Raw genomic sequence first — 13,887 nt, forward strand, 5'->3', positions numbered from 1 at the left:
CTCCCTGCATTATTCCATCATTCCACATCATTGTTCGGAGACTAGCAGAAGCCGTGACAGGGAATTACCATCCTATGCATAGGCTGCCATTAACACCACAGCACAAACCGCTGTACTTGGAGTGGTGCTGTGGTGGGGAAGCAGGGGCTACTGATTAATCACGTCGCATTGTGTTCAACAATGAATAATTGGTTTGCACTATCCCAAATGACCATTGTCGGTGAGTGTGGCACCGACCTGAAGAGAGGTCCCACTCTTCCAGTGTTTGGGGGGCCACAGTAATGTCACTCCTGGTACCATTTGTAGGGAGCCATTGTGTATGACTTCATGTCACAGCTGCTAGTGGTATACAGACATCCTGCATCCTCATGTGTTATCTCTCTCACAACAATATTGCAGTGCCATTTTTACAACAGGATAATGCTCATCCGCACATGGCATGTGTCTCTACAAACCATCTGTATAATGAAAAAGTACTTATGTGGCCAAGAAGATACTAGATCAGTCCCCGATAGAACAAATGTGTAACTAGCACGGATGTTAACTCTGTTCCAGTGCTAGTATCCAGAATATCAAGGATATGTTAGACAGTTCTATGCCAGTTTGTCTCAGGAGAGGATGCAATGGCTTCATGACACCCTTTCCAACCAAATCTGTGCATGCATCTAGGCCAGAAGGGATGCAATGTAATACTGACAAATGGCCTTGTACTGCCAAATTCTTTGGAAATTTGACTCAATTTGTAACCATTAAAATAATATCACATACCCTTTCAACTTGTGAAATTTCATTTTGCTTTCTCTTCCACTTCTGGTTGCTCCACTTTCTTTTGTCAGACACTGTATTGACCTTTTACTTCAAAAATTTTTTATAGCTGTGCTACTCTCTTCCAATAATCTAAAACTGAGGTAATTGTAGATTCACCCTCCTATCGGGAAATAAATTACAAGCAACTAAAATGCAGTATACTGTCGTAAGTGCATCACAAGCACCTGGTTCATTCTCTCATTCAAGATAAAAACCCATAAATCAGGGGTTTATGCCCATTACAAAGGTGTTGACTATAACTTTGTGGACCTTTTTTCTGAATGAGAAAATATAAGATTTACATCAATTCTCATGAAATTTCAGCAATTGGAGTAAAAATATGGCTCTAAATGGTTTCAGATGCTGGAATTGTTAATAAACACTTATAGAAAATGCAAAGTTCAATTTATTATGCTCATTCCTAGCAGACACGAGTCATTCCCAAACAGCCTGGGAAATCAATCAGCATTTTTATCTGCGGTAGGAGATTCAGTAAACAATTATGCCTGATGTATCAGAACACACATTCCAACTACATAGTAGCTCTTACATTAATCTGAATCTCTTCAAAGTGTATCATCCTCCAACAAACCCACTGTAATATTAAGTGGTGAAATAGTGCTGGAATGTTGTCTAAGCTAAAAGATACAATGAATGATGGAGTACTACTGCAGTGTATTGTAACAATGTTATATGAAATATTCAAAATGTGTGTTTGAAAAATACAGAGAAAGAGATTTTACCTTTGTTCCAGTTTTACACTGTTTCTCACTTCCTGCAAGATCTACCAGATTCAATTTTCCAACTTTGACCATCTTCTGACAGCTATCAACAGTTGGACCCATCTCTACCGTAATCATGAAAATGGCATGTGATCGGGAACTTCTTTCATTCATATTAGTAGTACTGCAACAGACAGAATCTCTATCATTCCCATGGATAAGAACTGAACCACTGCACTTTTAGAGTTGCAAAAATTAGACTGAAGAATATGGACTGAGCAAAAGAAGCAGGTATTTCAGACAGAATATAAGTAGATTTCTGACCAGTAAGACAAAGATTTTCTTAAGGCTAGGAAAAACTTGCCTATGTATAAAAAAAAAAATCACACTTATGCCACATATATACACAAGGTGGATACAGAGTTTTTCGGTGCAGGGGGGGGGGGGGGCACTAGGATTAGGAGGGTAAACAGGTCCTTTTATGCTTTGTCAGTTTAATTTTAAAATGAACACACACACACACACACACACACACACACACACACACACACACACACACACATTCACTATATATATATATATATATATATATATATATATATATATATATATATATATATATATATATAAGTGATTCAGATGCCCCATTCTTGGTTTTATGCAACCAGTGCAGTGCTTCCAAATACCATGTGCAAGATTTTCATACACTCTCTCTCTCTCTCTCTCTCTCTCTCTCTCTCTATGCGCGAACTATTAGTCCTACAGGAAAAAATGAACATGACCTTTTTGTAGGAAAGGTAATGTAGTTAAATTTTGTATCGGGATATATTTTCACTAGAGGCCATAGTTTTCAAATTATTCAAGAAAAATATGCAAAAGCGATCTTCAAATGCATTTTTCTTGAGTAACTCAAAAACTATGGTCTCTAAAGAAAGCGTATCCCAGTACAAAAGTTAACCACATTAACTTTCCTACATAAAGGCCCTGTTCATTGTTTCAGCAGGACAAATAGTTTTGCACACAGCAAGTGAGAGAATACGAAAATCTTACGCATAGTATCTGAAGGTGTTGCAGAAAATCTGTAGGTAGGGACAGCTGAATCATCCTGTATATATATTGTCAACAATGTAAGGAAAAGCTAGACTGCTACTTACCATAAAGATGACACATTAAGCTGCAGACAGGCACAACTAAAAGACACTTACAAATTAGCTTTCAGTCACAGCCTCCATCAGAAAGGAAACACACATTTGTTCACACAAGCAAGCACAGTTCACACACACGAAGGCCATCTCTGGCAGCTCGGACCAGGTACTATACATTACACATTACAAATTAATTTTATTACAGTCATTACTGCATATGGTACACATATAAGTAATATAATTTTATTACAGTCATTATTATATATGATACTATGAAACTTTCCTCTTCTGTTTCCTACGTAAGATATCCAAAACTTCCTCAGCATTCATCATAGATGCAATACCTTGATGGATATGCATCAGTGACAATCCATTTAAACGATCTTCCTTCATCCAGCTGCGAAAATATGTCTTCAGATGGTGTAAGGTTGAGAAAGATTCCTCTGCAGTACAGGTTGTTGTAGGAAATGTGCACAATAACTAACACAAGACTAATATATGGCAGTGTCATTGCTCTTTTATTGGACTCTAATGGAAACTTTTTCATATTTTCGTCCATTTGTTGAAAAATTTGCATCTCTCTCTTCACAGCTACAAAACATGGGAGATCATCATTGTATGGTTCAGCATTTTGCAAAATATGCTCTATATCTTTATCACTAAAGAATTGCGAAAGCAATTTTTGTAGATGTCAGATTTTTTAACTCAGTTGTAGGGAGTCTTAATGACATTTCATTTAACAAATGATCAAGAAAAGGTATTAACACCGACAGACTTTAATACTCTTCTACAGACTATGTCTGAAAATTGGGTCTGTTCAAAGCATAGCTGTACATTGCTACGTAAACAGAGAGCCACCTATAAGCGTTTCTGAAAGTTCTCCATTGATTATTAATATTGTTTGTCTATTTATATGTTCAATTAGCTTTTACCACTGGCTTCATTTGTGTATCAGTAGTATTCTTATGATGAGTGAGTACCAGAGCAGCACAGCTCATGATATGCACCTTCTCTTCCGCTGCCCCATCACGCGCAGTCAAAGTTTAATGTATTTGTATTATAACACCGGTATCGATTGTAAGTAGTTTATACAATGTAATTATGTGTATGTAACTACGAAGTAGTTGTTCTTTACTGATTAAGATCTTTGAATTGTCAGAGGGAAGTGGAAGTTTGTGATGTGTGTGTTGCAAAAACTTAATAATGTTTAAAAATAATGAAACTTTATAAAATATGTCTGTTTATAAAAGATAAATTCTATGTAGAAAACTGGTTCCTACTTAGGGAAGTTGTATTGTAAGGAAGGAAAAGGTGTAGGGAACCCCCTCAGCTACAGAAGGGGCTTTGCACGTGGGAAAAGGTGGATCTGGTCGTCAATCTGGGTGGCAGCGAGAGAGAGAGAGAGAGAGAGAGAGAGAGAGAGAGAGAGAGCACATTACGCAGTCCCTGGCTAGACGTTGTACTGTTAACAACGCGGGTGCCAAGTGAGGCATTTGGGAGGCAATTGATGTTGAAATTGCCTCAGATGTGACTTTGGCTGTCGTATGGTGCTCGTTACCATGGAATGGTTCTGAAATGAAGGAAATACGTGGCCAAGAAGAATTTATAAAGAGCATACAACTTCAAGAGCATGGGACCACTTAGCCGCCACCTGCTTGCCACCACTATTGTGCCACTGCTCCACCAACTGCAGGAGTTCAGATATGTATCACAGTATGGACCAGTATATTGATGTGAGTGTTTTTCAATAATAATTTCAATGATAAGAAATTTGTGTTTGAACTTTGAAACTGTCCTGTTCATGAAACCAAGCAGGGTCCTATCGTAAACATGCTAAAGACAGAGTATCTTGTTTATGAAGAAGCACTAACTTGTTTCTATTTGAATGTGCCTAAGTTTCAGTGTTAAAGCATATAAATGTTGCTAGTTAAATTACTTATTTCACAGGTAAAGAGAGAGGCACTTAATTTGGAACTTATAGAAAACTTTATTTTGCTTTTAATTGTTTCTACTTTGAATGTGCCAAAGTTTTAGTGCTAAAGGGCATAAATGTTGTTAGTTAAAATAACTTGCTTCACAAGTAATGAAAGAGTCACACAATTTTGAACCTACTTGAAACTTAACTTTACCTTGAACTTATTTCTGAAGTTAATTAAGAATATTGTTAGTGTAAATTGCTACAAAGCATTGAAAGATAAATAATTTCAAGTGGGGTTAGAAATCAGTATTAGTGTGATGCAAATTGTTTAAGGAATGTGTGCATAGTTTGCTTATAAGGGAAGTGACTGTTTATGGGCCCCCACTATATTCTTTTCTATTATGAGAAAGTTAAACTAAAGATTGTTTTGCTAAAGAAATCTGAGGTATTTCCATAAATGAGAGAGCGTAAAAAAAAAAAAAAATGTGTTTGTACAGTGTTATCTATCTGCATTTGTGGTGTGTGTGTTAGTTAAACCAGGACTCTTGTAATACTTCATTTAGTCTCATGAGGTCTTTGATAACCCTTTGGTGCTGAATTGGTTAATGGTTGAGCTGGTGATTATTATCAATAGGAGTAAAGTGCTAATTATCTTTCTGTTATTCCCAATTTATGCAAATGATAACTACTATTTACCAAGGGTCAGTTCGGCTGGTATTTGTGTGTGTTCATTGCACTTTACCAAGAGAGAAAGAATGAAACCCCCTTTCACTAAATTATATTTAAATTCTTTGAGATTAATGTTCCAAATTATTATGCCTAATTAGGCTGGTGACTGTTCATTATTTCATTCATAAAACACTTTCACTTCTTTCATTATTTCCTAAGGTAAAGTCTTTCAGCTTTCTATTGATTGTCATAGTCACGAAATTCATGTTCAATGCCCTCTGTTCATTAAGTTAACTCATGGTCAAACATTTCAAAATTCCTCCCAGAAGGTAATACTTATTGTACATTAACATCATATTTGGCACAACATACGAACATAGGTGTTATAGTATGTCTACGGCTTCAAAGCTCAGACAGGAATGCATCAATTCCAATTCAGATTTTTTTCATTTATTTGAAGGCTAGTTTAATCAGAATTGTCTTGTCATATGTTTAATGAAAGTTTGTTCAGCCATTTCCAGGTCATCTGTCATACACAGTAAGAAGTTTGCTGGCAGCAAAATACTGCCTAATCAATATGTGGTACATAATGCAATGACATACTACAATATAGATCTCAGAAATACCTACAAAAAAATTCTGCGAGAATGTACATTTATCTTTTATGGTTAATCCATGATCATTTTGTAATGTCTTTCGGATTCACTGTGCGAGGTGCAATCAAAAGGTAGAAATTATGATTATGGGTGAACCATGAAAGATATGCTCTCGTGGAGTTTTGTGCAGATCTTTTTGGGATCTACAGTTTTGTGCTTTCCAATCTGATGTAGCTCTTATTGCTTGCATAGTGTATCATAAAAAAGTGTATTGTCAACAAACTTTTTGCTGCCCTGATTCACAGTTATCAACTATTATCACCTATACCTACTGATTCTTTTTAAGTAGCCTATGTTCCTCCTCAGTTTCAAGCTATCTCCATGCCATGGAAAGGTGAAAGACAAGAGTTACTTTCACTATTATCATATTGATATCTTATGCATTACGCACTGTACCTTTCAAAAAGAAGTGAAGTGCTATAACATGAATGTTGGAAAATCGAAACATGTAGCTGCAAATAAAGCTGTTCATAACAACTAGTGGTGGTACTATTTCTTAGTATCTAGGAAAAGAATCCAGAAATATCAAATATTTACTGAAAATATCTGAACATGTGAGCCTGATCGCAGCCCTAGAAATTTACAAATTTTTCACAATGTAAAAGATTAAACTTTACATGTGTAACCAGTAAAACCTACACGGTAAATCATTTACCCACTATGCAATCACAACACTATAAACATCATCATATTTTAGTGTTCTTTTATCATAAATTCTGACAAAAAAAAGAAAGAAGAAGAAGAAATTAAATGGAGATATAACACAAGCCACACTTACCTTTAATTAATTCCAGGCTTTCTACTTTTTTTTTAACTCACAATTCCCGTAAGTGCAAATTGTGATTATGTCAAGTCTCTCTCTCTCTCTCTCTCTCTCTCTCTCTCTCTCTCTCTCTCTCTCTCTCTGTGCATGTGTTTGGCATATTCAGATGACACAGTTAATTATTCATTAATGTTAACTGAACACACTAGCGTAGTTTGTTTACTGGAGTGTATTCAGAACATCAAGCAAAAGTTTAGAATTGGATAAATGCAGATTTGCTGAGTCCTACATCATGTATCTTGCTCACATTATTACGTTTGGAGGAGTAAATCCAGTCCCTCAACTAAAAAAGTGCCTTGGAACACTTTCCTACTTCTAAAAATATTTAGGAGTTGCAATATTTTTTTAAGATTAATTGATTAAATTCAGTTTTCGTTCCATAGACCCAAAAATTAGATGATTCTCATGGGTGTGGAACATGTCTAATTATTACTTTATTTTGTTAAAGATAACACAACTGCAACCAAAACTGTTACAAAATTGTTAACAAAGGGAATATCTTTTCTATGGCAACCAGAATATAAAACTTCGTTATTAATGTGGTAACAGCAGAAAAAGCACAGTGATTACCGATCATGCTACTACTTCTTGGCTACTAAATATTTAAAAACTCTTTGCAGTCAATTAATGTGTAGGTTATTGAAATTCAGTGAATAATATTACATTATACAAAATGAAAAGGTAAATCACCACCAAAACTCTGATGAATGAGGTAGAAAAGTGAATTTTACGAGCAGATGAATTGCTCATACTGATTCAGAAATGTTCATAAAATTGACAATGACTGCTAAAACTACTTCATGTTGCCACAATTTATGACACTGGATGGATGTGTACTACAAGACATCAAACAAGAATTGTCTAGCAGTACTGAAGTCACTAGGTCAATGAATTACCCATCAGTGCCATGATACCGTACAAGTATGTAGCAAAGGTAAGCAAAACACCCAGCATCACCCTGTAACCAAGTAGAGGTGGGCATTGTGCAAATGTTTTGGAATGAGACATATGTGCACATTGGTCCTGGGAAATGTGTGTCCAATATGCATCATACAAAACTCATTTGCAAACCTTATCCAAATCATATCAAACAGTAGATCTTGATGCAACTTCTGGATTTTTATTCACGGTTTCTTTAATTAATATTACACAAGAACCTGTTACCAAAGCTTTTGCTAATCATTAAGTAGTGCTTTTGTATAGACTATAGGCTATCACGACTGCCAAAGGAACTAATTTCATGTCAAGTCACTATATAAATTTATGAAGATTAAGAAGTGATATAATACCTGATTCTACCACAAAGGCAATGTAACAGTAGAAAGAAACCGCAAAATCATTACAGAACTGTTACCATAACATTAAATCAAACTAATAATGGGTATAACAAAAACAATCAATCTAGATGACAACTAAAGTTTATTTGTTCTGGTAACTGGTTTCAGTCAAACATGACCATCTTCAGACCACTAACTCCAAAATTAACAAAATGATCCAAGTATGATACAGCTCATTACCATACAAACTAACACAGTAATATAGTTACTGTTACAGTTGAGATCTTCTCCATTAGAGTTTGCTGGTGCATGAAAATATTCCAAAAACTCACCCAATACTCCTATTTTGGTTTCCACGTGTCATAATTCTTTCAATTTCTTTAACATTTCTACATATATACGACGAAAGATCTTGTACATAAACACCTTCTGCCCCTTCTCTCAACTCATGTTTCTTTTCTGGATTCTTGTTCAAGAGATCTCTGAAAATGATAAAACAATAAACTGATAAAAAACTCAAGTTCTTAGCACAATTAAGAAAGAACAAAAGAAAGGCTACATGGTAAAACATGACAATGGTGTATAGGCCCCACAAAAAAATTTATGTTCACTGAACAATAATGAAATCAGTGTGCATTGGTAGCTCAGTTGTTACACCAGTAAACCACCAAACCTGACTGCCATGTATACAACAGCTTCAAACATCTGATTACTTTAGAAATAAGTTACCATGTTAAATATATGCCTTGAAGCACAAAAGTGAGAAAAAGTTTAGAAAAGATTTGAAATTATGCTTAAAGTTTGTTGGAAATGGCTAAGTGCGCCATTATGAAACAGTTTATGAATATAAACTGAGTAAGTTGCACTCCATTTTAAGCAACAGGCCATTTAGCAAGCAAGCTTAAAAATTATGTTAAGTACCAGACAAATTATAGTGTGCATTATGTACACATACCTTATTTCTTCTTGATAGATTTCCAAATACGAGGATCGGACTAAATATTCCATATTTGAGGAACGGGCAATGTGACTAAATATCTGATCAAATGAACGGGGTATTATTCCTTTCTCAGTCTGATTCAGCCGGGACCCTGCAACAGTACACAATATCAAAATTTTATATTATGGGATTAAATTGCCTCACTTTTTTTGCCTAAATGCGGAAAATATATGCCAAACAGAAATGTTATATGTCATGATTTCTCTTCTGTTCATTGTTAATTTGCTTCACATTTTTCTCTGCAAAATTACCAAGCAAACTATTTTCTTACTTATCAGTGTATTTCATAATTGTCTGAAATCTAGATGCAAATTTAGTGATGTGTGAAACAAGAAGTATCTGCAAGCTGCTGTCAGTCAACATTGTTGTAATGCATATGGTACATACACTTATTTGCAGCTGTCCTTCAGAATTTGAACTACTATTTCTCTTTTGACTCTAGCTCCTTTTTAATTGTATTTTAAGTATTAAATTTAGTTGTATACATCTACATCTATATCAATGTGGATAATCTGCAAATCACATTTAAGTGCCTGGCAGAGGGTTAATCAAGCCTTCTTCACAATAATTCTCTGTTATTCCAATCTCGTACAGTGCACGGAAAATCTAACACCAATATCTTTCCGTGTGAGCTCCGATTTCCCTTATTTTATTATGATGATTGTTTCTCCCTATGCACCGGGTGATCAAAAAGTCAATATAAATTTGAAAACTTAATAAACCACACAATAGAGGTAAAAATTGACACACATGCTTGGAATGGCATGGGTTTTATTAGAGACGGGGGGGAAGGGGGGGGGGGGGAGTTTACAAAACAGATGGCGCTGGACAGGAAAACGTCAGTGAGTGTGTATGGCAATTGTGCATAAAAGGAGTTGTAATGAGAGAGAGAATCAGATGCGCCAGCAGTTGCAGCATGTTGACATTACCTGAAAAGGCGCTTTTAGTGAAGCTGTATTATCAGAATGGCGAATGTGCTAGTTCAGCGTTACAATCCTATCGCCATAGGAAGGCGATTCGAATGGGTAAAGATCCGTTGACAAATGCAGCTGTGGTGAGAATGATTTCGAAGTTCGAAGCCATGGGTTGTTTAGACGATAGACCCTGTAGTGGCCGACCGAGCACAAGACATAATGCTGCTGAGACAGTTCAGGAAGAAATGGAGACTGTAGCGGGTTCGTGTATGCACGGGGAAGTCAGCGCTCGTGCAGTCGCACGTTGCACCGGCACTCCATACACCACTATTTGGTTGGCAGTTAGGCGTACTCTCCGATGCTATCCGTACAAAATCCATCGGCATCATGAACTGTTACCTGGCTATTTAGTGAAGCGGAGGCATTTGCTGTGTGGGCATATCAAAAGATGGTGGAAGATGACTATTGGTTGAGTAACATGTTGTGGACCAATGAAGCTCATTTCACACTCCGAGGGTCTGTCAACGCCCACAACTGCAGAATTTGGGCTACCGCAAATCCTAGAACTGTCGTGGAAACTCCATTGCACAACGAGAAAGTCACATTATGGGTTGGATTTACCACATCTACCATTATCGGGCCTCTTTTTCTTCGAGGTAATGCGTGATTCTGGTTTTGTAACTGCTTCCGTGATGGGTGAGAGGTACACCGATATGTTACAGAATCGCATCATCCCCGGCCTGGCTGATAAACACCTGCTGGAACATATGATGTTTATGCAGGATGGTGCTCCACTCCATATTGCTAGACGTGTGAAAGATCTCTTGTGCTCGTCGTTTGGTGATGATCGTGTGCTCAGCTGCCACTTTCGTCCTGCTTGGCCTCGCAGGTCCCCAGATCTCAGTCCGTGCGATTATTGGCTTTGGGGTTACCTGAAGTCACAAGTGCATAGTGATCGAACGACATCGCTAGGGATGTTGAAAGACAACATCCGACGCCAATGCCTCACCATAACTCCAGACATACTTTACAGTGCTGTTCACAACATTATTCCTTGACAAAAGCTATTGTTGAGGAATGATGGTGGACATATTGAGCATTTCCTGTAAAGAACATCATCTTTGCTTTGTCTTATTTTGTTATGCTAATTATTGCTATTCTGATCAGATGAAGCGCCATCTGTCAGCCATTTTTTGAACTTTTGTATTTTTTTGGTTCTAATAAAACCCCATGTCATTCCAAGCGTGTGTATCAATTTGTACCTCACTATCTACATATTCCGTGATTTATTCAGTTTTCAAATTTATACTGACTTTTTGATCACCCAGTACATTAGCATCAACACAATATTTTCACATTTGGAGGAGAAAATTTATGATTGAAATTTTGTGAGAAGATTCTGCCGCAATGAAAAATGCCTTTGTTTTAATGATGTCCACCCCAAATCCTGTATCATTTCAAGTGACACTCTCCCCCATATTTCGTGATAATACAAAAAGGTGCTCCCTGTATTTTAACTTTCTTGATGTACTCTGTCAATCCTATCTGGTAAGGATCCCATACTGTGCAGCAATATTCTAAAAGAGGACGAACTAGTGTACTGTAGGCAGTCTCTTTAGTAGATCTGTTACATTTTCTGAGTGTCCTGCCAATAAAACACAGTCTTTTGTTAGCCTTCACCACATTTTCTGTGTGTTCCTTCCAATTTAAGTTGTTCTTAACAGTAATTCCTAGGTATTTGGTTGAATTTACATCCTTTAAATTTGACTGATTTATTGTGTAACTGCAGTTTAACGGATTCCTTTTAGCACTCATGTGGATGACCTCACATTTTTTGTAATTTAGGGTCACAATTGCCAATCATCATCAGGTTACCTTCCATTCAGAAAGTGGATGCACTCAGCGACTTATGTGGCTTATAAATTATAGAGTACAGCAATCAGTCTTCTTTTTTAGATTTTATTACGCAAAACCAGATTTCGGTTAGTGGCTAGCCATTCTCAATGCCCTATTTTCTATTCTCGATGCACGTAAGTCCCCATTGTTCGGGCGTCAGTCACATTTCTTTGAATGCTACCGTCTACTAATGACAGCATCATCTACAAACAACCTGAGACGGCAGCTCAGATTGTTTCCTAAATCATTTATATAGATAAGGAACAGCAAAGGTCCTATAACACCTTGGGGAACGCCAGAAATCACTTTCGTTTTACTTGATATCTTTCCATCAATTACTACATTTCTAACTTTGTATTATACTGTTCTAAACTGTAATTTGCCAACTACATTTAGTGAGCATGCCCCCTATCAGCTGTTTGCAACTTTGTTGTAAGCACAGGCCACAATCATTTGGGAAAATAAGTATCACCAGCTTTGGACAGAGGTATGGGCTGCGTGGAGCAATCAGGACATTGACGATAATGTGGGCTGAAGTCTACTAAGTTACATTTAATGGCCTGAGAGGAAGAAAGTCTCCCAAGATGCTTAGAAAAGCTGATTTTGGAAGGAAGAGGAGTAGTAGTTGGCTTGGTAGGAAGGGAATAAGGGTGCAAACACTTAAGTATTCGATTTAAGAACAATTTATTTCCCAATAGTGTAACCTTCTTTGGAGAGGTGTCTTTAGTGGCTGTTATTTTCAATATAAGTAAAGGATCTGACGGACAGGGTAAGCAGCAGTGTGTGACTCTTTGCTGATGATGCTGTGGTGTGTGGGAAGGTGTCAAAGTTGAGTGACTGTAGCAGGATACAAGATGACTTAGACAAAATTTCTAGTCAGTGTGACAAATGGCAGGTGTAGAAAAATTTAAGTTAATACATATGAGTAGTAAAAACAAACCCATAATGTTCAAATACAATACTATTAGTGTGCTGCTTGACACAGCCATGTCGATTAACACCTATGCATACTGCTGAAAAGCAATATGAAATGGAATGAATATGCGAGGATGATAATAGGAAGATGGATGGTCGACTTCGGTTAACTGGGAGAATTTAAGGAAAGTGCAGTTCATTTGTAAAGGAGACTGCAAAAAGAACGCTACTGACACTACTGTGACACATTGTTGAGTACTGTTTGAGCGTTTGGGATCCATATCAGGTCGGATTAAATGAAGACAGAAGCAAACCAGAGGGAGGCTGCTGGATTCATTACTAATAGGCTCAAATAACTCACAAGTATTATTGAGATGCTTCAGGAACTCAAATGGGAATCACTGGAGGGAAGGAAACATTCTTTTTGAGCAGCACTTTTGAGAAAATTTAGAGAGCCAATATTTGAGGCTGACTATGGAATGGTTCTACTGCAGTCAACGTACATTTTGCATAAGGACCATGAAGATACGCAGGCATACAAATAGTCCTCTTTCGCGCTCTTTATTTACAAGTGGAACAGAAACGGAAATGACTGCCAACACCATATGGTGGCTTGTGGATATAGATGTAGATTTACATCTTTGCAAATCAATGAGTACACCCTACCTTTCCAGCAACTCCCATTTCCTGTGTTCTATCTTTTGCTATCAGAGATGAGCACTCTGCTTGCAATATCTCCCGACAACATGCAATCAAATAGTTTAAATACAGTGGGAGACAAGTACGAGACAGCACTGGTTTCTCTTTAAATTCTGACACATAGAAAATATCAAATATTACTTGTTGCACTAATAGAGGCAAACTCTACAGTGTTTGTTCTTTTCTAACAGGCAAAAAACTCAAGACAATAACTGTTGCTGGATACTTATTGGAAACTCAATTGTCCTCCCTTCAATGTGTATGGACTTCTCATACTTTTTACTGCATCAGCATCAAACTATCACTCTACAGTGAGTGCCCCTTAGAACTCAGTTGCTGTGCTGCTTGCTCCTAGCTGCTTCATGGTAATCACTGTCTTGGCCCCCTGCAATGGCCATTTATGTGCTGATTTTTCAGGTATTTTTGGACGAGCTTCTTCCATTGAG

General features: G+C 37.0%; 1 protein-coding gene across 2 annotated transcripts in view; it reads right to left on the reverse strand.

Moving 5' to 3' along the window:
* Window positions 1–13,887, reverse strand: part of LOC126469772 (kinesin-like protein KIF3B) — a 136,733-nt gene that overhangs the window by 74,719 nt on the left and 48,127 nt on the right. For both annotated transcript variants that reach the window (XM_050097002.1, XM_050097003.1), the window contains 3 exons: window positions 8,973–9,108; window positions 8,350–8,499; window positions 1,551–1,713 (listed from right to left, as the gene is read on the reverse strand). In XM_050097002.1, coding sequence (XP_049952959.1) covers window positions 1,551–1,713; window positions 8,350–8,499; window positions 8,973–9,108 — 449 coding nt within the window. The remainder of the gene's footprint in view (window positions 1–1,550; window positions 1,714–8,349; window positions 8,500–8,972; window positions 9,109–13,887) is intronic.

This window comes from Schistocerca serialis, chromosome 3, assembly GCF_023864345.2.
Source record: "Schistocerca serialis cubense isolate TAMUIC-IGC-003099 chromosome 3, iqSchSeri2.2, whole genome shotgun sequence".
NCBI lineage: Eukaryota > Metazoa > Arthropoda > Insecta > Orthoptera > Acrididae > Schistocerca > Schistocerca serialis.